The sequence below is a fragment of the Macrotis lagotis genome, chromosome 1 (genome assembly GCF_037893015.1).
Source record: "Macrotis lagotis isolate mMagLag1 chromosome 1, bilby.v1.9.chrom.fasta, whole genome shotgun sequence".
NCBI lineage: Eukaryota > Metazoa > Chordata > Mammalia > Peramelemorphia > Peramelidae > Macrotis > Macrotis lagotis.
Genome location: NC_133658.1, coordinates 200,531,038 through 200,554,248, shown reverse-complemented (window position 1 = coordinate 200,554,248; position 23,211 = coordinate 200,531,038). Strand labels below are relative to the sequence as shown.

Below are 23,211 nucleotides of genomic sequence, written 5' to 3'. Positions count from 1 at the left end.
AGTCATTTATTTAATAAAGTGTCTTTCAACTCTATTATTTGTTCTTTTATACTTTAGCACAAGAAACTCTTGAGAGCTTCTACCAGAATTGATGACAATAAAATGAAATTTTATAGATAAATCTTAGATTTTGGTGTTACCAACTTTGGTGGATAGAGTTCCCATACTCCTATGTGTCAGGCACTTTACCTTTACACTTTACACTTTACTTTACCCTATCAGGTAAGTCCTGTTAATACTTCCATTTTAAAGTTGAGGGAATTGAATAGATAACAGTTAATTGACTTGTCCAGGGCCACACAGGTAAGTAAGTATCTGAGGCTCAGTTTGAATCAGGTCTTCCTGACTCCAGGCCCAGGCATACATCACTGGTACATTTGGATACATCTGTAGTTAGGTGGCATGGCATGAGTAGTTGGAGGCTGAGAAGGAACAATCAAACATAGGAAAGGGCAGAAACCTAGAAAGAAGGAAATATTAAGAAGGAAAGAGTCCCTTGTATCATATGTAGCAAAGAAATAAGTGTTAGGAGATTATTGAGAAGAGGCAACTACATTGGTCACTTTAGCAAATCTCAATCTATTAGAATTTAACCAGTAACCTTTTGAGAGAGCCGATTAAGTTTAGTGTTAAGGTCAAAAGCTAAATTGCCAGGAATTGAGAGTGAGAGTAGAAAAATGGAATCACCATGGAGCATTACAGGATTACAAACTGGAATCCCTTGAAGAAGGGGAGCTGAGCAAGATGGCCATCAGGAATTTACCATACTGGAATGAAGAGTATGGAAGCAGAGGTGAAGAACATGTCTCCTTGGCCATCAAGCCACCCCAGCACATGTCATGTAAGGAGAAAGCTCTCCACAGGAAAGCTATTTTTAGCATCAAAGAACCAGTAAACAAAAAGATATTGTAAATTATAGGGGCTGTGATAGTTCAGGCATTCTGCTAGAGGAGAATATAGGATCAAAGATGCATGTAAAGAAGTTAACCATGTTGACAAGAGACTTTCATCAGGTGCTAAAGAAGATGAGGAAGTAATGTCAAGGAGATGAAGGAGGATTGTCTGCTGAGAAGAGAGGAAGTTTTTACAAAGAGCCTTAATTTGGGGGGAATGAATTATAATAATTGAATTAAAACCCTATCCTCTTACTCAGTTTAAATTAAATGAAGAAATGCTACATTGTTAATATTTTAACAATGTGAGAATACATCTCAATTGGACCCAGTAAATCAAAGGCGTTCTAACTAAAGTGAAAAAGTCATTTGATCACTTGATATATTTGTGACATGTCATTGGATGTACTTACATGATATTGCCAGAAAACTTACTCCTTTTGACTGAGGAAAATTTGGAAAAATTTGTAGGGCATCTTTTATTCAAGGGATATAATTTGTTGATGATGATGATGTTTGCCCTTCATTCTCGAAGAACACCACAACATTAGGGAGGGGGATACCATGACAAGTACATAAACTAGATTTGAGAGAGTCGAGGTGCTGTGCTGAGTCACAAGCCTCACTTTCTCCTCCAGAGTCACCTGGGTCCAGTGGCCAGATATGAGTCAGGATGACTGGAGATGGTCCTGTTTGTAAAGCAATCAGGGTTAAGTGACTTACCCAGTCACTCAAATCAAGGCAGCTAGATAGTGCAGAGGATACAGCACCAGCCCTGGAGTCAGAAGGACCTGAGTTCAAATCCAGATTCAGACACTTAATAATTGCCTGGCTGTAAGTCACTTAACCTTACCATTGCCTTAAATAAAAGTCACACAAAAATCAAAGTCACACAGCTAGTAAGTGTCAGAGGCTGAATCTGAACTCCCATCCTCCTGATTCCAAGACAAGTGTACCACCTAGCTACCCCAAAGGGGATATAGTTTAGAACCTGAGAGATTCAAGCAGATAGGAGCTAGGAGAGACTGTTCTTGCAAAATTCCTGAAAAAGATGTGCTTTGTAAGCAAGGAGATTAGAGGACAAGCCCTTGAATTTCTTTCCTAAATGCTAGATAACTAGTTGGTTATTGGATAATCATGGCTGAAAGCACATGTGTGTGGCTCATGAACTATAGCAGTAGGAAAGAAAAATCTCACACCTTCATTGAGTTCTGGAATCCTGAATGAGAGACATAGACAAGCTCTGAAGTTCTCTCTGACTCCTCAACATAGAGGAAATTGGGACAGTTGGACTGGAGGATGGGCTTCAAAAGCATGAGTGGGACAGCAGCTGAGAGGGTGGGAAGAAAGTGCTGGTGAGGAGGCTTGAAGAGAAAAGAAACAAGTTTAAAGGACCTTTGTGCAGAGTGCAATATAGAATCAACTAAGGAGAGAGTATAAGAATTATCTTACTATGGTCAAGGACTAGTGAAGATTTAGATAACAAATTTGTAGGGGCTCCATTCAGCATGGCAGAGACACTGTGTCTAATTCTATTTAGTAACATAGGAGAAAGAGCCAAAAAGGTGACTTGTGTGGGTAATCCAGGGCTGGAGTCCTGCCCACTGAGTAGTAATAAGAAAAGATAACTAGAAACTGGAGAAGAGAAGAGAAGAAAGGGAACTGAGCATTTATAGAATACCTGCCAGACCCTGTGAAATGCTGTACAAATATCTCATTTGATTCTCAAAACACCCTATTAGATGGGTACTATTATTACTTTAATTTTATAGTTGAGGAAATTGAGGCACACAAAGGTCACACAGCTAGTAATGTCAGAAACCCAATCCCTCTATGCTCTGCCCCATTAGTAGTGGATATCTAATAAGTATTTAACATAAAAATGACTATCTAAAAGGATGGTGACATATCCGTGAGATATATATATATATATATATATGTACGTATATATGTACGTATATATGTACGTATATATATACGTATATATGTGTATGTATATATATATATATATATATATGTATGTATATTCCAGTTTCTCCAGAAAGGTTAAAATTTTCATATTTTAGAGATACCTACCAAGGCAGCTAGATGGTTTGATAGCTAGAACACTGGACCTGAAGTCAGGAAGACTTGAACTATCATAGCCCCTCTAATTTACAATATCTTTTTGTCTCCTGGTTCTTTGATCCTAAAAAATAGCTTTCCTGTAGAGAGCTTTCTCCTTATGTGACATTTGCCGGGGTGGCTTGATGGCCAAGGAGACACATTCTTCACCTCTGCTACCATACTTTTCGATCCAGTATGGTGAATTCTAGGTCCAATTGAATTCATATTGAATTCAAATAAGGATTCTCTGTTTGCCTGAATCCACTGGAGAACCATTCCAGTACCTCTGCTAAAAAAAATCCCATGTCAGGCATGGTCCATCAACTGAGCAACTGAACAATAACATAGTCTGAAAGCAGATGAAAAGTTCTACTGAAGATGAGTGTTTATATATTCAGAATAGTACATATTAAGAAGCATGGGAAATGTAATTTAAACTTGTTTTCTATATAGTGTAGCACAAAGAATACTGGGTTTTAAAATCATCTCTGCTATTTACTACTAATTGTGTGACCATAGACAATTCATGTAATCTCTAACTCTCAGTGTCCTTAATTCTAAAATGAGATGTTTGAACAAGAATCTTTATGATCTTTAAGATCCTGTCCAGCTCTAAAAATCCTTAATCTTATTTTAAGACAGCCATGAGCTTTCAATTGGAAATTATCAAGTTCTATTTAGAACTACTGAGTTAATTTTATCTTACCCTCCTGAGTTAAAGTTCTGAGATGCATTTGATTTTTTCAGAAAAATAAGATTTTTAATTAGTATAAAATGAAAGAATGGACCTTTGAAGTCTGCATCATTCTGACATTATTATATTTTACAATATTGGTAAATGAGAACTTTAACTTCTTTCTTTTTTCTTTTAATACTCTATAAGATCAAACAGGAGTTAAGCAAGCTGAGTGACTCAAAACATCAATAGGGAGAGGTTAGAAATTAAAACATTCAACATCATTCTTCCTCTCTCTGGCCCTTGGATTTCTTTAACATGAGTATGTATTTTGAATATAATGTTATTTATACATCACTTTTTGAGGGTCCTTTTTCTTTTGATCCTAATTTAGTTGTGGTTTTTATCCCATCAAGACACAGCAATTCCTGGGAGGTCAGATTTGCCAACTTACATTAGGAGCTCAATTCCATTTTGCTTATTGGCTAGTTTTGTACTTAATATATTTTTGTATTGTATTTGAGATTGGCTTTTGCTATCAGCTCACTTCTTAGTTTTGCTTTTCACAAATACCTGTAATTTCATTTACTCAATCATCTTTCTGCATTGTAACTTAAAATAAAATTTTATCTTTGAGCATTCTTTTGACAAGAAAGGCATGAATAGAGGCTATGTTGTTTTCTAAAATATAAAAATATATCAGAATATAATATATGTATTTGTATTATGCCAAATTCTGTGTTATAGTGAAGTGGGTTACTAAGGGTAAGCATATTTTCCCAGATGTTAAGAATTTTGGAAAGAATTTTTCTAATCCTTTCTTGTCTAGAGATGAAAAGTACTAAAGTGTCCATTCATCATTTGTAGAGTTGATATTGATGACAGATACACATATACACTAGATGCATATAATTATAAACAGCTCATACATTAATGTCTTTGAGTTAGTCAATTGATAATTACCATTTACATTTACCTATACCTCACTTTCTCTACATTCATCTTTACTGAGATGAATGACCCTGAGGCCCCTGAGTGCAGAGTTATATATCCAAATATATGATCACCCATAGTGATATATAAGCATATACAACAATATTTACTAGTGTCTGTCTACCATAAGGGCTATAAGTTGAGTATTTTGTGGACTTTAAATATATTTAATATAAGTTCTCATAATTACAATGTGCAGAAAACTGAAATAAGTGTTAGGTAAGATTAAAAAAATTAAATGAGACAAGACCCTTTACCTTAAAGGAGTTTATATTACAATAGAGTGAAATGACATGCATATAATTATTATATGCATATATTATATATACAAATATAATATATAAAAATAAATGTATAATAGGTATAAAAAGTATCTGAGGTATAAGTGGGGAAATAGAATTACTGAATAGAAGTAGTTTAGGGGAAGGAAAAAAATAAGAAAAATCCTTATATAGGAACATGTACATATACACTAAAATGGCCTGAAGAATTCTGAACCATTTTATTAAACAATCATGATTTTACTAACAGATGTGATGGACCCAAGATACAAAATAGGAAACATTTTTCAGACATGGCAAATGTTGGAATTTGTTTTGCTTGACAATGCAAGGACTTCATTTTCCCCCCATCGGGGAAAGAAGAAGTAGCATAGCAAAAAAGAAAAAAAGAAAGAAAGAAAATAGAAAGAAAGAGTAGTCATTGAGCAACAGGAAAAAATGGGCTATAAAGAATCACTGATAAGATAGCTTTGAAAATAACATTTTGGATTATTTAAATGCATATATATTTAAAAGAAAAGCAAACTATATAAAAGATCTATAACCCCTTTCTATTATACTTTTCATAGAAATATCAATTTATTTAGCACATATTAAGTTCAGAATAAACTAAATTATCCTTAGATATAGGAGAAAGTGTTGACTAGATAAGGTTTCAAAGATTTTAATAGAGTAGGAGGAAACAAGCATTTATGAAGCACCTGCTATATACCAGGCACAATGCTGAGGACTTTTACAAATACTATCTCATTTGATTCTCATAACAGTCATAAGAGAATAATGTTATTGTGATCCCCATTTTACAATCAAGGAAGCTGAGGTGTACAAAGGTTACATGATTTGTCCAGGGTCACACTATTCGTAAGTGTCTGTCTGAGACCAGATTTGAATATAGATCTTCTTGACTCATAGCCAATATATCTGCTGCACTACCTAGCTGTTGAATGAAAAAAGGGATTTTTCTCTTTACTGAATTTCTGTAAAATTAGTATCAAATATATACTTTCCCAGACTCTTGGTCCTCAGTGTGACAGATTGCCAATTCAGGATAATCAAAGAAAATGGATAATGGAAATAATTGACTTTATACAACTTGACAAAATGAAAACCTTTTTTGGCATATAGAAAAAAAGAAATAACCCATTTTGTTGACTATGAGAAAAAAATTAAAATAACAAAGAAAGTTGAATGCTAATGTCTTATTAGTCTTTCAACAGTGGCATTAATTCTTGTATAATTTCAGTCAAGCAGTAGTAAAAGAATATATTGTTGTATGGGTAATATAAAATACATAATAATACAGTATATAAAAAAGGACTAAAGAATTAGAGGCAGTTCATGAGAGAATTGAACTCAATAACCTAACAGATTCTTTCTGCCTTTAAATACATGATCATGTGGTCAAATAAGTACCTACTGCATTATGTTTTAAGTATTACTAGATGTGGAAATTATTGCAATGACACTAATACACTGCATCAGAATCGGAGCACCTTGAGCTGTCAACACAGCAGTAAATCTTGAGCAGAAAGTAATGGGGTCTATTTTGAAGATTATCTTCTTGAAATCCTTCATTTAAATTAATTTTTGAACAAATAAAAAGGTATTTTAAAACTCAGTGATCAATTGGTCACCAAATTCCAGAAGATAAGAATTTGAATGAAGAATAGAACAGAAGATAGGACCTGGACCACAATCCTAACTAATAATGAAGTGTTCATGAAAATTCCGACTCGTTGCTTGTTATTGGCTCAGCACAGAATGTTCTGTAGCAATGAGTAAAGAACAGAAGTTTGGGGTTGTCTGGGGTAGAATCAAAATAATGATATTTGCAATCTTCCAGCATGATTATGTAACAAATGAGGTACTCTTCTCAAAATATCAAAAATGATAGGTATATTAAAGGCAGTTGATTATGCAGAGAGATACTGAGTGGATCATGAAGCAAAGATAATAATAGATATATAGACTGCCTAGCGTATAGACCATAACCTGCTGTTCTACAAATGACTAATTTGAAGTTGGAAAACTCGGTGGGATGTGCCCAGGGTTTCCCTGTTTGGACAAAAATAGAAATGACAATTCAAGATGATCAGTTTTGCTATTTAGTAACTTTGTGTAAAGTCAGACAATAAAGGGTTTGAATAGAAATCAATTAGGAACATTTATAAAGTAAAAATTTAGTGTCAGCAGTGTTCTAGGCTTGTCTAATCAACATCATAATAAAAGTATCCCCAATGCAAATAAGTCAGGTTAATTAAAAGTCATACTTAAAACTGAAATACTTCAACATTTATGAATTAATATGGAACAATTAGAAAATATTTAGGATAAGGTTTAGATTTAGAAATATGAAATTTATGCTGGATTACTTGCTTAGGGGAAGGATGAGCAGAGATCAGATTAGTAATGAGGGAAGAAATAAAGAAACCCAAGAATTGCAAAGAACTTTGTATTCATCTATCTGGCATTTCTCTCTCATTCTGAAGATTATTTTTTGGTCTAGATTTTTTTTTCCTCCTATTGAAAAGCCAGTAGTAACTAAAATAGTAATAATATTTTATTTTTTTTTATTACTACCATTGCCAAATGTGATTGCCCTACTGTTGTTTTAGTTTTTTTCTTTTTTTGCAAGGCAAATGGGGTTAAATGGCTTGCCCAAGGCCACACAGCTAGGTAATTATTAAGTGTCTCAGGTCAGATTTGAACTCAGATACTCCTGACTCCAGGGCCAGTGCTCTATCCACTGCGCCACCTAGCTGCCCCTATTTTTGATTTTCTTGACAAAGATACCAGAGTGATTTACCATTTCCTTTTCCAGCTCATTTAGCTGATGAAGAAACTTGTGACCTGCCCAGGGTCCCACAGCTAGTCTGAGACCAGATCTGAACCCAGGAATGTGGGTTTTCTGGACTTCAGACCCAACACTCTTATCAACTTGACCATCTAGCTCCCTGCCTCTTATATTTTTAAACCCTTGTAATTACTCATGGACTTCTGAAACTAGCTTTCTCTGTGTGTTACACTTCAAAGAAAGCTTTTATTTGCATTTTGGTTTTTACTTCATTGAGCTAGTCAACTATCTGGTGATGAACTATAATTTTTTTTTATTTTTTTGAAGCTTCTGTGTAGGAGAAAGAACAAACTGCCTCTTAATACTGGCAGAAATATCACATGGGAATAGCAGAGATAAAAAATTTTCAAAGGCGACAAATTCCCAAAAAGGAACCAGTAGTAAAATAGATGGACTCATGTGTTTGTGCATTGATGAACAAAGTATGGGTGACAAGCAAAACCTAGGTGTTCCAATGCAAGGGGGCACTTAGACCTCAGAGATACTACCGAGATTTAGATAATGGAACTTGAGATTGAAATATGGTTTGTTTTTGACAGGGGTTGGATTGTAGGTGGAGGTTGGGTGTCTTGCAATAAATATTAATAAGATATTCTCTAAAATGGAAAAAAAATTGAAAGAAGAAAATAGTATCATGAAAATCCAGAGTTGCAGAGAACATTTGGATGAAAGTCAACAGAAGTGAAATGGAAGCAATATTATAAATATATGGGCTGCTTGCACTGAAAGAGAAAATAAATGTTCAGGAAAAAGATCACTAACTTGGCATAGAGGCATGATTAGTAGTTGTGAGCATAATGAGATAATATATACAAAGGGCAAACCTTAAAATGCTATATACATGCTTACTGTTATCAACACTGTTGTTATTAGGGGTCTCCCATTACTATATTCAGATATTTATTGAACCTTAATCTGTCTCCCATCCACATGACCCAGAACTCATCTTGTTCAATTAGAATCTCTGGTTTCCTTCAAGATTCAGCTCAAATTCTACCTTCTATAGAATTTTCACCCTATCCCCCAAGTTGATTGTGCATTTCCTTATAGCAACATGGAATGTGTTTTGTGTATACCTATTTATGCATGTTTTCTCTTATATTAGAACGTAAGATCATTTTTTTCTTTGTATTTCCAGCACTTAGTACACATGAAACATAGTAACATGCTTTCTAAATGCTTTTTGATTGATAGATTGATTGCTAATACAGACTAGCAGAAAGTTTTTTGACTTATTTTCCTGTCATGCTTCAAAAAGTAGAATAATCAATGAAAATTAACAAGGATAATTTCCATTCTGTATATGATTACTACTAATAAGACTTAGCTGCTGAATTAGAAATGATTTGTGATAGAGAATGAAAAAAAACACAGATATAGTGTGAACTTAACCTTAAATTTAGTAAATTCAAAAATTTTAGAGAAAGGTTAGAAAAGTGTCTCACAGTAATTCTATAGGTAACTTCAACCCAGGAGGAATGTAAGCTCTAAAGATTGAAATGCTTTTAATTAAAAATGATAATGAAAAAGGGAATTATCCAAAGAATCCAATACGGTTTCTCTCTTCATTCCCACAAACATTGTAAGCTTATTGAATGTAGACACTTCCTTATTAAAGATTTTTTGAATAAATGAATGAATCTTAGATCTTTTTTTTTTTTAAAAAGACAGTATGAAAGAGGTGAACAAGGGCAGAAGTTGCAGAATATGTACTGAAACTTGGCAAATCCTTGAAAAATAATGTCAGGAGTCCCAGAGCTTAGAATGAGCTTTAGTGAGGGAGCTAATGATAACAAAAATTTCCTTCCCTCCCCTTCCTTATCCCTAAAAAAGAATAAGACTGAGTTGACAGAGTGCTATTAATGGATACTAGAGAAAAGATATAATTGCTCAGTTTTTATTTTACATCTGTTTTCTCTGCCCAGGGGAATTGTCATCACACCAGAAAGGCAATACAATTGGTTTAAAGAGAGCTGGAACTGAAGATGAGTAGGGATATTATAACAGCACCTAATGCCTTTAATTACAAGAGTATTTAAACTTTTGTGTGGTGGACCCTTTTGACACGTTGCTAAAATCAATGAATCTCTTCTCCAAATAATATTTTTAGATGTATAACATAAAATGATTAGGATTACAAAAGAAACTAGTTATATAGATATATAGTTATTGGAATTTTGTTTTAAAAGTTCACAGATCCAAAGTTAAGAACTCTTGTTTTCATGAATTTCAAAAGGCAGGTTCAAACTACATCCCAGAGTATTGAAAGCATTCTTTAGTTACTGTGAACGCTTAGCCAATCTAAGTGATTTTTGAAAGAGAGACTTTGCAGAATTAAAGTATAGCAAATATTTTCCTGATTTTTAAGAAAGAAAATGAGGGCTAGGCATGGTGGTGCATGTCTGTTATATTAACTACCAGCAAGGTAATGAGTCTGCTCTCTTGGGAGTTGTGAGCTTCCAGGGGCTATGCTAATCAAATGTATACTCTAATTTTTGTATAAATATGATAAACCCTCACCAGTTTGCTTAAGGAGGGGTAGACTAGATGAAAGATTCTAGAAAGGAACTGGGCCATAAGTAGAATTCTGCACTGGATAAGATAGAGAGAAATCCAATCTTTTTTTTTTTTTAAGAAGGAATATGAAGAAAAGAGTAGAATTTACAATTTACAAGGCCATTTAGCTTGCCTTCAATTCATGACAAAATTCTAGAATGTTTTATTAAAGGGATGGTTAGTAAATACCTAGAAAAGGAAGTTACAATCATAAATTTGCAGCACAAATTCATTAAAAATCAGTCATTTGGGGCGTCTAGGTGGCACAGTGGATAGAGCACCGGCCCTGGAGTCAGGAGTACCTGAGTTCAAATCCAGCCTCAGACACTTAATAATTACCTAGCTGTGTGGCCTTGGGCAAGCCACTTAACCCCATTTGCCTTGCAAAAAAAACTTTAAAAAAATCAGTCATTCTAAGGGGTGGCTAGGTGGCACAGTGGATAGAGCACTGGCCCTGAAGTCAGGAGGGACCCGAGTTCAAATGTGGCCTCAGACACTTAATAATTACCTAGCTTTGTGACCTTGGGCAAGTTGCTTAACCCCATTGCCTTACCCCCCAAAAATCAGTCATTCTAGTCTAAACTCATTTTTTTGAGTGGATTATTAGACTGGTAGATCAGGAGGATACAAATAGAATTTACCTAATTGTAGCAACACAGTTGAAAGAACTTTTTGAGTTTCCCATGTGAATAAAATGGAGTGATATGTGTGTGTGATATTTGTGTCATTGATTTAAGTGGATTCAGAACTAGTTGAATGAATTGGACCTAAAGGATAAGTGAGTCATTGTTAGTTTGAAGGGAAATCACTAATAGACTGATTACCTTAAGAATTTGCTTGGGGCGGCTAGGTGGCGCAGTGGATAGAGCCCTGGCCTTGGAGTCAGGAGTACCTGAGTTCAAATCCAGCCTCAGACACTTAATAATTACCTAGCTGTGTGGCCTTGGGCAAGCCCCTTAACCCCATTTGCCTTGCAAAAACCTAACACCTGGTGGAATGTTAGATGCTGAACTTGACATTGGAAATACAGAGACAAAAATGGAATGATCCCCATCCTTAGGGAGCAAATATGACTTGTAAAAAGAAGACTGAAACTATAACCCAAAATTGTAAAAGGATAAGTGTAAAGCCCTGTATTTTGGTTTTTAAAATTTCATTTCATAAATACAAGTTTGGGGAAGCATGGCTAAACAATACCTTCTGAAAAACAAGTTTTGGTAGTTTTTCTGAACTGTGAACACGGTATAAATCACTAGTATTATAGGATAACCAGAAAGATTAAATTTGAGTATAAGCTTGCATTAAGAAATATATTAGCTGGGACTTGGGAGCTAATAGTCTTTCTCTACTTTATCCTTGTCACATTTTCTGGAATGTTATATTCAATTCAGGGCATTAAATTTTGGAAAAACATTGATAAACTGAGGAGTGTCTAGAAAATAGAGACTATTGTGATCAGTGGTCTTGAGATCATATAATATGGGAAACAGTTAAAGGAGCTGAAGATAGACTAGAAAAGAAAAAGATTATAGAGGAAATTTGCTCATTGACTTATGTTTTGCAAATGTTTTCATGTATTTATTTGATTGACTGTCACATAGAAAAGGGAGGGATTAGACTTATTCATCTTGACCCCAGAGAAAAGAATTAGGAACAATGAGTAGAAGTTGCAAAAAGGTAGAATTCAGGCAAGATGTAAGGGAACAGTTATACAAAAGCACTTTCATCAGTCTCAGGAGGTAGTGGATTCCCCTGCATTCAAAGTGTTCAGTCTGACTGAATAATCATTTTTGCATGCTGTATTATAGAGTGAATTATTTTTTGAAGTAGAGATTGAATTACTTTTCAGTGCTGAGACCATAATTCTAAGTATATTAGTATGATTGCTGACATTCAATTACAAGAACAGAGAATCATACTTTTTTTACAAGTTTAATTTTACATAGAATTTTTAAATGAAATTTGGTCTTCATTGGTCAAGAAAAAAGTATCTAAGATGGCAGACAACCTTGACAAAGTTTAAGAAGAATGCTGTCATTTGGAACTCTGTCCAATGAGCTATAAAATTGTGCATACCCTTTGGTCCATACTATTAGATCTGTATCCCAAAGAGATCTTAAAAAAAGGGAAAAGAACCCATATGTACAAAAAAAATTATAGCAGCTCTTTTTATAGTTGTATATGAATATGATGGAATACTGTTGTTCTGTAAGAAATCATGAACAATGGGCAGCTAGGTGGTGCAGTGGATGAAACACCGGCCCTGGAGTCAGGAGTACCTGGGTTCAAATCTGGTCTCAGACACTTAAAGATTACCTAGCTGTGTGGCCCTTGGGCAAGCCACTTAACCCCATTGCCTTGCAAAAACCTTAAAAAAAAATTGAGAAATGTTAATATTGTCCTAATTTTTTTAAAAAGGAGATCCACAAACTATAGCCCTGAATTTGATACCTGGGAAAATATTAGAATTAAACAGATTAATTAAATTAAACAGATTTTTTTAGTATGTGTCTAGAAAAAACATGGCATAATCAAGAACAGGACTGCCAGACTTATTTCCTCATTAAATTTGTGTATCAGGAAACTTTTATAATATAATTTACCTAGGTTATGCAGAGCAGTTGATAAAGTATCATATACTATATTTTGTATTAGAAAGATGTAAACTAGAAGATACTACAATTAGATGTATTCATAGCTGATTGAATGACTGAATTTAAAGAATAAATGTTAACACTTTATGTCAGCTTGACAGAATATCTCCAATGGGGCGACCCTGTGCTGTAGAACATTTTTATCAATTCAGTCAATTTAGCCAAGTCATAGATGAAACAACTCAAAAGGTTAGCCAACAGGAGATGTTCATCAGGATTTAAAAGAATCATAACAAACTAAATCATTGAGCTGAAAGTTTTGCCCCAGAGAAGGATTGAGAGAATATATTTCCCTCCAATCTTTGCAGAGGTGACTTTGGATGTGGAACATTTCATTCAGTCAATTTATTAGTTAGTTTTATTTACATGCTCCCCCCATTTTTATCCTTTGTAACAATGGATTGTTCTTTAAATGGGGGAGGGGAGGAAAAGAATATATTTTGAAATGAAAATAATGTAAAAAAAGATCTTTTATTAAAAGTTGGATTGAAATAAATTCAGTATTTATTTATACTGGCATTCTACAAATTAATTTCAAATGTTCAAGTCTGGAGAGGAACAGTTAAACAGCAATTTAGCTAAAAAGATAGAAATATTTTAGTGAATTGTAGATTCTGCATGATCCAGAAATATGATGTGTCAGACTTAAAAGAGAGAGAGAGAGAGACTAATGTGATCTTGAACTGTATTAAGAGAAGCATAGCTTCCAGTATAAGGTGGTGATATTCCTAGTGTACTCCTATCTTGTCACACATCATTTTGTTTAGTTCTGAGTGCCACATTTAGGAATGACATTGATAAACTAGAGAGATTTCAGAGTAAGGCAACCATGATGAGAAAGAGCATTGAGTTTATACCATAAGAAGATTACCTGAAGAATTTGAGGAAGTTCAGACCTGGGGTGGGGGTGGAGGGTGGGGGAAGCCATTGTGATCAGTTGTTTGAAAAGTTATCACATGAAGAAGAGAGATTGAATGTGTTTTGTTTGACCCTAGAGGAAAAAAAAAACAAAAGCAATAGACAAAATGACAAAAGAGATAAAGTGAAGCCTGATAAAGAGAAAAAAATTTCCCGTCAATTAAGAATTGCCCTAAAGTCAATTTTGGAACATAGTGGGTTCTTCTTCATTAGAGGTCTGTAAAAGACTGGATGAGCCATCTTTAGATGTGAGAATTCTTCTTGGGGATAGATGGACTAGATGTTTGCAGAATTTCCTTTTTAACTCATTTATTATACCAGTCTTTAATAATGCCTGTCTAAATAATTAAATATGATTTTAGCTTCAACATTTCTTATTGATTGTGCATTATTTTGGCTTAGCATTATTTAAGCACTCGAAAGGTGAATTAGTATTCCCAAAGAGTTTTAAAAAACTTTTAATGAGAAATTTTATAATGTTCCTTCCTGTCCCTAATTTTGGTTTCAGCAGAAGGGATGAAAAATATCTCATTGAAAAGTTTTATGCATGACCATACATGTATCACCAGGTGAATTATATACTCATAGATTGATAATTGAAAAAAAAACCCCACTGAGTATAGCCTGTTATTTTACAAATAGAAAACGGAGACTCAAAGAGCCTAAGTTTCTTGTTAAGGTTCACTAAGTTGCAGAGTTAATTTTTGAACCCAGAGCCTGTGGTTCCAAATGCAGTACTTTCCAGTATAGCATTTGCAAAGGGTGAGATGAGGAAGGGGGGGGGAACTTTCCTTCAGATTTTTGTTCTTTGCTTTTAGAAAAAACTCACCTCTTCCTGTTTAGATAGTTGGTATTGAAGTTGAAAAACTTTTAATCTTGTTGAAGTCAGGTTTCCTTGATTTTTAATGGAATTGAATTAGAACTCTTAGTTTTTACACAGATGTATTTATCTTGTGGCCAATTGTTTGATTTATGTCTTTGATTGTCCATTTGGAAAACTAGAATGATGTATTATACTTTTGCTATAGAATCATAGTTCTTCATTGATAGGCAAGTAGTACTTTGGAGAACTGGTGCTATATACCTTGGTGTAGACACTTATCCTCTGGACTACTGCAATAGGTTGTTTTGTTGATCATCTTGACTTTAGTCATTCCCACTCCAGTTTGTTCCCCACTCAACTATTAAAGTTAACTTTCTAAGGTATGTGTCTGACCTGATCATCTCCCTAGCTAGCCCCTATGTCCCCCTGTAAACTCCACTGACTCCTTGTTACCATTGAGATCAGATATAAAATTTGCTGTTTGGGTTTCATAGCCTGACTTCTTCATTATTCGCTTGGTTGTTTAATCACACACACACTCCTCTCTGCTCTGGGCATTTTCACTGGTTGTTCCCCCTATCTAGAATGTGCTTTCCACTAATCTCCACTTCCTGACTTCTATCAGGTTTCAACTAAAATCCTACCTTTTACTGGAAACTTTTTTCCATTACCCCTTGATGCTGGTGCCTTTCCTTCTGCTGATTGTTTCAATTTATCCTGTATATGCAGTGTTTGCATATACAGTAGTAGTTTGCATAGTTTCCTCCATTAAACTGAACTCTGTGAGAAGAGGGACTGTCTTTTGTCTTTCTTTGTATACCCAACATACCATGTCTGGCATATAGTAGGCACTGAAAATTCTCTTGATTGATTATTCTCTTTTAAGGAATAAATATTAGACAAGTAAAATGTGTATCTTTTTTGAATGGTTTAACATTAGAATACCTGTTGCAATTTAGGTAAATAATCTTTGCATCCATGGATAATATATTTGAGGTATTTTTAAGGGTTTTTTTTAGCCTTTAAAATAAATTACTAGGTGAACCTAACTTTCTGTGCTTTGAAATCACAGAATTAGAACTGGAAGGGACCTCAGAGCCCATCTATTCAAACAACTCTAGATGAAGAAAGTTAACCCAGAGAAGTTAAATTTCTTACCTTCATCATTAGGGTTAATTAGAAGATTCTTTCAAATTTTTAGCCTTTTTTTAAATTGCAGATTACTTTGGTATGAGCATGCACTGTTAGATGGGTTTGTTCAAATGTGTGTAAAAGAATTCTTGTAGTTTTAATTACATTTTAGGCAGTTTGCCTAAAAGAGAGTGACTGAAGTGCTATTGGAACACAACTTTTGATGAAGATAATATAAAATTTTGGTGGCATATGTTAGATAAATTGTAGATTTATGAAGAACTTGTACTTGAAAATTTATCTGTTTTCTGCACTAAAACTTGTCACGTCATAGAATTCTATAAAAGGAATTATTTACCTATTAGGGTAAGTGATGATTAGATTATCATGCTTGTCAAACCTAGTCAGGAAGTTTTCCTTTGAGTTATGATTACATTGTACAGTTTTTGGAGACATAGATAAACTGCTTTGATTTGGGGAAATGCTATACATGTTTAATATGGAGATTTGTATAGTATTAAATAATACTACACCAGTGTAATATAGACTGTTTGCCTTAGGAACATCATCTTATATAAATATTTATTGTTCTCCTTCCCTTTAAGTTTTGATGTTTTAACTTTTTAAAATTCTGCATAGATGATCATTGGAGAAGGTAGTCAGATATGACACACTTTCTTTGTTTTTTTCAAGGTGGTGGTGTTGGGTGTCCAGGACAGGACTTGGACTTGGGTCCTCCCTGGCCCTAGGGCCAGTGCTCTGTCTTTTGTGCCACTTGGTTGTCCCATAACACATTTTTGAAGAGGAACGAAGTGAAAGGAGAGTGAGAATAGAATAAATGGGAATGGAGAGGAATGGATGGAGGGAAATACTTTTAGCAATAGCAACTGTGGAAAAAAATATAGAAGCAACTCTTCTGAAGGATTTATGATAGAGAATGCAATCCATCACAAAGACAGAGCTGCTGGAATCTGAACACAGACTGAAGTACAATTTTTTTTCTTTTTCTCTTCACTTTATTTTTCATGAGGTTTTTTTTATTTTTGTGGGGTGTAGGAGAGGTTATCTTTATTCTTACAATAAGACTATTTTAGTAATATACAAATAAATAAAAACATACACATTTTTTAAAAAAAATTCTTCCATAGAATTTTTCCATCTTTAAATGGTTGATGTTGGCAGAGGTGAGGCAAAGAAAGTTTCCTTTAAAAGGCCTTCTATTTCCTAAATTTTTTGTCCTGTCTTGTTTCCTCGCTTGACTTTTTAACATCTCTTCAATCTTTTTTCATATGACTAGTCAGCCATGTTTGAGGCCCTAGAATCATATTTGAATTCTCCTATTCCCTAATTCCCATATCCAGTTTTTCAACAGATCCTACTGATTATCAGATTCTTCAGATCCTATTAGCATGATATATATCTGAGAAAGTTATGATAATTTATGATTTGGGGAGATTCAGAGTTTCTGTCATTTTAAGGTCTCAATCTCTGAAGGTCAATTAAATTTCTCCTCCATCTGACCCAACCTGACTTTGCCAGGTATTGGGTGGTCTGGGGTTATTTTTAGTAGTGATTTTACCCTATCAAAGGGTATTTACAATTTAGTGATTTCTAGTCAGAGGTCTTCAGTAACTCAACTAATATGCATCAATGTGTTTGCTATAACATAGTTCTGAAATATTTATCATTTTAATTTGTAAGATGAAACTCCAAAGAAGTTTTCAAATGTATCTCTTATTATTAACTGATATGTGATTTTCTTTCATATGGTCATTAATAAGCTTGCCTCTTCTATTGAAGTTCTCTTTGAAAATTGCCTGTTCATATCCTTTGATGATTTATCAGTTGGGGAATGGTAGGGGAGAGAGAGAGAGAGAGAGAGAGAGAGAGAGAGAGAGAGAGAGAGAATGAGTGTGTGTGTGTGTGTGTGTGTGTGTGTGTGTGTGTGTGTGTGTGTGTGTATGTGAGCAAATAATCCATGTGAACACCTGGGGTGCTTATCTGAACTTGTATATGTTACGTTTGATTTGAGCTGCTTCAATCCTGTCTTCCTCATAGAATGCAGCACCCTCTCTAAGGAGGGCATGCCATTCTGAATGGTCCTAGGCCCGTGTCTCCCATGCTATACAATCAGTTCTAAAGTTCTTTTTTTTAAATTTTTTTTATTTCAGGGTTTGTTTGGGTTTGTTTTTTTTTTTTTGGCAAGGCAATGGGGTTAAGTGGCTTGCCCAAGGCCACACAGCCAAATTTGAACTCAGATACTCCTGACTCTAGGGCTGGTGCTCTATCCACTGTGCCACCTAGTTGCCCCTAATTCTAAAGCTCTTAAGAGAGACCTTCAGGGTATCCCAATATTGCCTCTTCTGACCCCCTTGTGAGCACTTGCCCTGTGTGAGTTCTCCACAAAAATCATTATTGTGTATACTTTGTGAAACCTGGGCAATCTCCCTGTGCAATGTCAAGAAGCTGAATCACTTTCATTTGAATTGTCTTAGATTCTGAAGATCACCTGGCAGAAGAAGATAGCAGACATTAAGGTCCTTCCTCTAGCTAAAAAGTCTAGTATTCCAATATCACTACAGAGAGTACCACTATGATGGGCTGGTCACGTTTCCAGAAGTATGCTTGCCAAAAAAGACTATTTTTTTCATGTATATTAGATATATACATATATATTAAAAATATATATGTATGTGGATTTGGATAAGGATAATGATGATATACATGTTCACATATTCATATGTGTATATAACCAGATATACATTCATCTTATATACCTTAGATTTTTACCATTATTGGAGATATTGCCTATGAAGATTTTTTTTAAAGTTCTCATATCAGTTTCACATTTTAGAAGTGCTGTGATTTAATCCTAAGTATTTCCAGACTTTTCTTCCCTACTACGCTACTGTATTTTGTATTCTAACTGAAATACTTATCATTCCCTAGATGCAGCCCAAGCTTTCCTCCTCTGTGTCTTTGCTAATAATATTCTCACCAAAAAGAATGACATTCTATTCTCCCTTTTCTGCTTTTCTAAATATGATGTATCTTTCCAGTATTATAGTACTATATAGTCCCAGTACTATATCTTAGAATCCTTTCCCTTTTCTCTCATGAAGAATTTCTCTTTCCTCTGAATTTGATTAATAGAGTTTTTGTTTTATTTCTTTTAGGAACCCACCATATTTTACTTTGTGAATGATTATTTGGAAACAATCTATCTCCCTTTATAGACTCTAAGTTTCTTTAAAGCAATAACGCTGTCTTCTTTTTCATCTTTTATAACTTAGCATTTTTTGTTTTTGTTTTGATTTTTGACCCCCAAAGCTAGTTTGATTCCTACTCTGCTAAAATGAATCCATATGCTCTGTACTTTTTGAGGGAATCCAAGAAGGTCTTGAACCACACCCTACTTGGGGAATTCTTAGGCAACTGAAGCCAACACAAGGAACTGGGTTCTCATGATCTTTAGAAAGTCAGGGGCAGCTAGTTGAGCCATCCCTGGGATTCAGTAGAATTCCATAGAATCAAAATCCCTCTTACCTCCAGATAAGACAATCAAAGACTCTTATGTCATCTTCATAACTGGAATAGCATCTTACTTCTGTATGGTAAGAACTCATATTTTACAAAACACTTTGTTATACATAAGACTGTATAACACTGGACTATGAATCATAAGCAAGTTGGGCATGCATTCTTGATTTTTCTCCCCTGAATTCTCCTTTGTATTGGACATCTCAAAACTAGAATTTAATTATATTTTCATTTTTTGTCCTCGCTTCTTCCCCTTTTGCATGATCATAGCTTTAGGTGTATGACATTTGTCTATTGTGCATTCCCTCTTGCTTCTCTAATTATAGGGAAAAAATCCATCTGTCTTCACTTCCATCCCCATTACAAGGCCTATTCTCTGACATTTTTGAAACAGTAAATATGATTCTTTATTTGATATAGTTAGTTAGGAAGGCTTCCAAATACAAAACCTGCTAGACTCAATGTTTGGATAGTTTGACAGAAGATAGTTTAAGATTGAATATTATTAGATTTAACCTGGATCAACACATCATTGTGGATTCGAATTATTTAGTGTTTGCTGCTGAGAATGTGTTTGTATGAGGTTTTTTCCAAATACACTTTTGCTTGTCTTGTTGATTTACAACTATTGCTGGTTCTGCTTAAGTCTATTTTGACAATGATAAATAGATTCATTTGGAAAACTCAGCTGTTTTTATTAAAAGTGAATGTTGTTGAGTAGAAAGGAGCTTGTATACAATTTTCTTGTCAGAGAATGATGATGGGGAAATAAAGTGATGTTACTTCCTACTTGTTGAGCATCAGTTCCACATACCTTGAGTTATTCTTAGTTTATCTTTGAAATGTTCTTACTTTCAAACTAAAAACCATTTTAGTTATCAGCGTATGTTGGGAAAAGAGTATAATTTTGACTTTATTTTTTGTAATTCTAGGATGATACATGTGTTTTTCCACTTGTCTGGGAACTAAAAATTTTAGTTTAAAAAATACATGAAAAAATGAAATATATGAATGACTTCTGATTTTTTCTTTTCCGAAATTAAAAAATATATATATTTTTAAAAAAACAAAATCTGAGTAACTGCATTTAATGTATAGATATTCAAAGTTTTCCTATATTACTTTTCTTGTTCTAGTTTAGTTAAGCTATGTAAAATGTATAATATATATGGTTAGTGCTTAAGAAAACGCTACATTGCTGTAATGATTTAACAAACATTTATAGAGTACTTGTGTTTAAAATGGTAGCTGTATTAAGAATAGGTAATAGACTTTCAAACAGAAAGTAACCAAATCATTTAAAAAGAATTTTTAAAAATGCTTTCATCTAGAAAATGGTTCCCTTTAGTGGTTCATGAACCCCATGGGAGTTTACAACAGTGGTCAAAGGGGAACTGCACTTAAAATTGGCTATTAGTGCCTTATGCAGGACCCCAGGGATTTACAAACTTGATGTTGCTGTTGAAAGGGGTTCATGGAACAGAAAACATTAGTAACTACATTTCTAGAATATAATTGTCTTTATAATTATTTATAAATTCTATCAATATCCGAAATGATTTCAGCTTAATATAACAGAATTCTTCTGAACACTTTATAGAATGTTTTTCTCTTCTTGGCATAGTGTTTGAATAAGTTGTCCTATAGCCTGAGGAAGCAGGGTAAAATTTCAGATTTTCAAGAATGGAATTCACTATCGTAAAAGTTTCTATGTGATCTCTTATTCTATAAATTCTCATTTTATTTTTAGAATTAAAAGATACATTTTGATACTTAATCTCATCAATGCATCAATTTGAGTTTGCCTTCCAATATTATAAGTCACGTCCCATTTATGTCTTCTTATACTCTGTATTTCTTGTTCAAGACAACTGATAAATCCTCTAAAGAAAATAGCCCATGTGCTGGAAGCTTTTTGTGGGTCCTTCAATATTTATGTATTTCACCTGGAACTGTCTGTCTTTATTATCCCTATCCCTTACTTATTTTTTCTAATAAAAATTTTCTTTATAATATCTTTTATGCCACTTCATGAACACAGATCATACTTGAAAATGTTACAGCCCAAGCCTGCCTATCAAATCAATATTTTCTTGTCTTTTCCCTTGGTCTCCTGACTTCTAAGCTCAATTTTTATTGATACCCTCTTATATTGTGTGGCAGAGAAAAAAGTGAAGAGTTTACTAGATGACATTTTTAATAAAATATGTCTGTTCTTTCAGTATTGTAAATAGTGAGGATGAAGATATATTCAACCCTGAAGAGTGTGAATTTGCAACCAAAAAAAGGAAAAAGGATCACTTTAGACAAAGCACAAATACTCAATGTAAGATAATTTTCCATAACATAGTTTTACACATATATATGTGTGTTTGTGTGTGTGTGTGTGTGTGTTTGTGTGTGTGTGTGTGTCATTGATTCATTTACTACCTTTGACTCTTATTAGATAGAAGAGGCATTTTTGTTTATTTCTTTTGTTTTATTTAGGTTTTGGTCTGAACCTGTGATTTTATTGGTGTCAGGGATAATGTGGTATAGAAATTGCTACCCTTTGCAGCAGTTTATCTGAAACTTAAATATGGACTTTGAGAAATATTTGGGGCAGTAAGAAATTAAATGATTTAACCATAATCACTCAATTAATAATTGTCAAGGACAGGCTGAGACTATATTTATCCAATAAGCCCCAGTGTATCAGTATATATATATCTGTATTTTCTTTTTTTATGTCCCAATTTTCAGGTTAGGACAGACTTCTGGCATGTAAAAAAGGTAATAAAACCATGCTGTCTGAATGACTGGCATAGTTATCACAAAGCTTAATCATTTTGTCCCTGTAATGGGAACCCAGGCATTTATTGGAAGCCAGTTAACTTAAAATTTATACTGTATATAGTTCTAACAATTTTAGTTAACATATTTCCTAGCCTGAAGCCATTTAGTTGGGGAATGGAGGAGTAGAGAATAACACTAACAAGAGTTAACAGCTGATCAACCACAAACATTGGGGGGGGGAGATATAAAAAACTATTTTAAAAGATAGAAAAAAATGTAAAAGTACAGTAAATTGATGCCTATATTGAGATAGTTTAAGTAGACATTGAAGAAATCATTTTGTTTTGGAGCAATGTGTTAATTGACGTGTGATGATGACCCCCTCGTCATCAAAAAAGAGATTAAATTATGCTTGTTTTAAAAAGGCAGAAATGTTTTTAAAGATTTTGGTCCAAAACAGCTAAAATTAAGTTTTAGTGCTTTAACTAAAAGTTCCAAGTTATAGAATACCACATTCCCCAATGAAGGAAGCATTCATTTACATTTTGAATTTGAAACCAATATACTTAAAAATATTTAACATTTCTTTTAAAAAAAATGAATAAGGAATTAGTAAAAAAAATGGGGGTCAGCTAAGTTGGAATTTTTGTATATTTAAGTGTTTCTTTTCTATAACTTGTATCTATTATCTCTAGCTTCATTGATACCACTTCCTTTTTGATTCTTCTAAATTCTTCATTGGTATTTGCCCTGTGATTCATTTTCATTTTTTCTCAAAGAAATTTGTTTTAGAAGACCACTTGTAAGACTCTGATATTTCTAGTAAAAGTAATTTTTCCCTCAACTAAATAATGTAGTTGCAGTCATCTAAACGTAGCAGTTCTATTAATATTATGAAAATTCTTTTTTAGAAAAACAAAAACCTAACAGACTGCCTTCTGTGGGGGGGGAGCAAGAATGGGATAAATTTGTAAAATTTAAAATAAATAAAATCTTTCAAAAAGAAAGAAA

General features: G+C 33.9%; 1 protein-coding gene across 6 annotated transcripts in view; it reads left to right on the top strand.

Moving 5' to 3' along the window:
- The window catches only part of FBXO25 (F-box protein 25), a 103,132-nt gene that overhangs the window by 26,620 nt on the left and 53,301 nt on the right, over window positions 1-23,211 (top strand). For 5 of the 6 annotated variants that reach the window (XM_074209558.1, XM_074209560.1, XM_074209557.1 and 2 more), the window contains exon 3: window positions 21,648-21,751. The exons of the other annotated variant lie outside the window; for it this stretch is intronic. In XM_074209558.1, coding sequence (XP_074065659.1) covers window positions 21,648-21,751 — 104 coding nt within the window. The remainder of the gene's footprint in view (window positions 1-21,647; window positions 21,752-23,211) is intronic. 6 annotated transcript variants of the gene reach the window in all.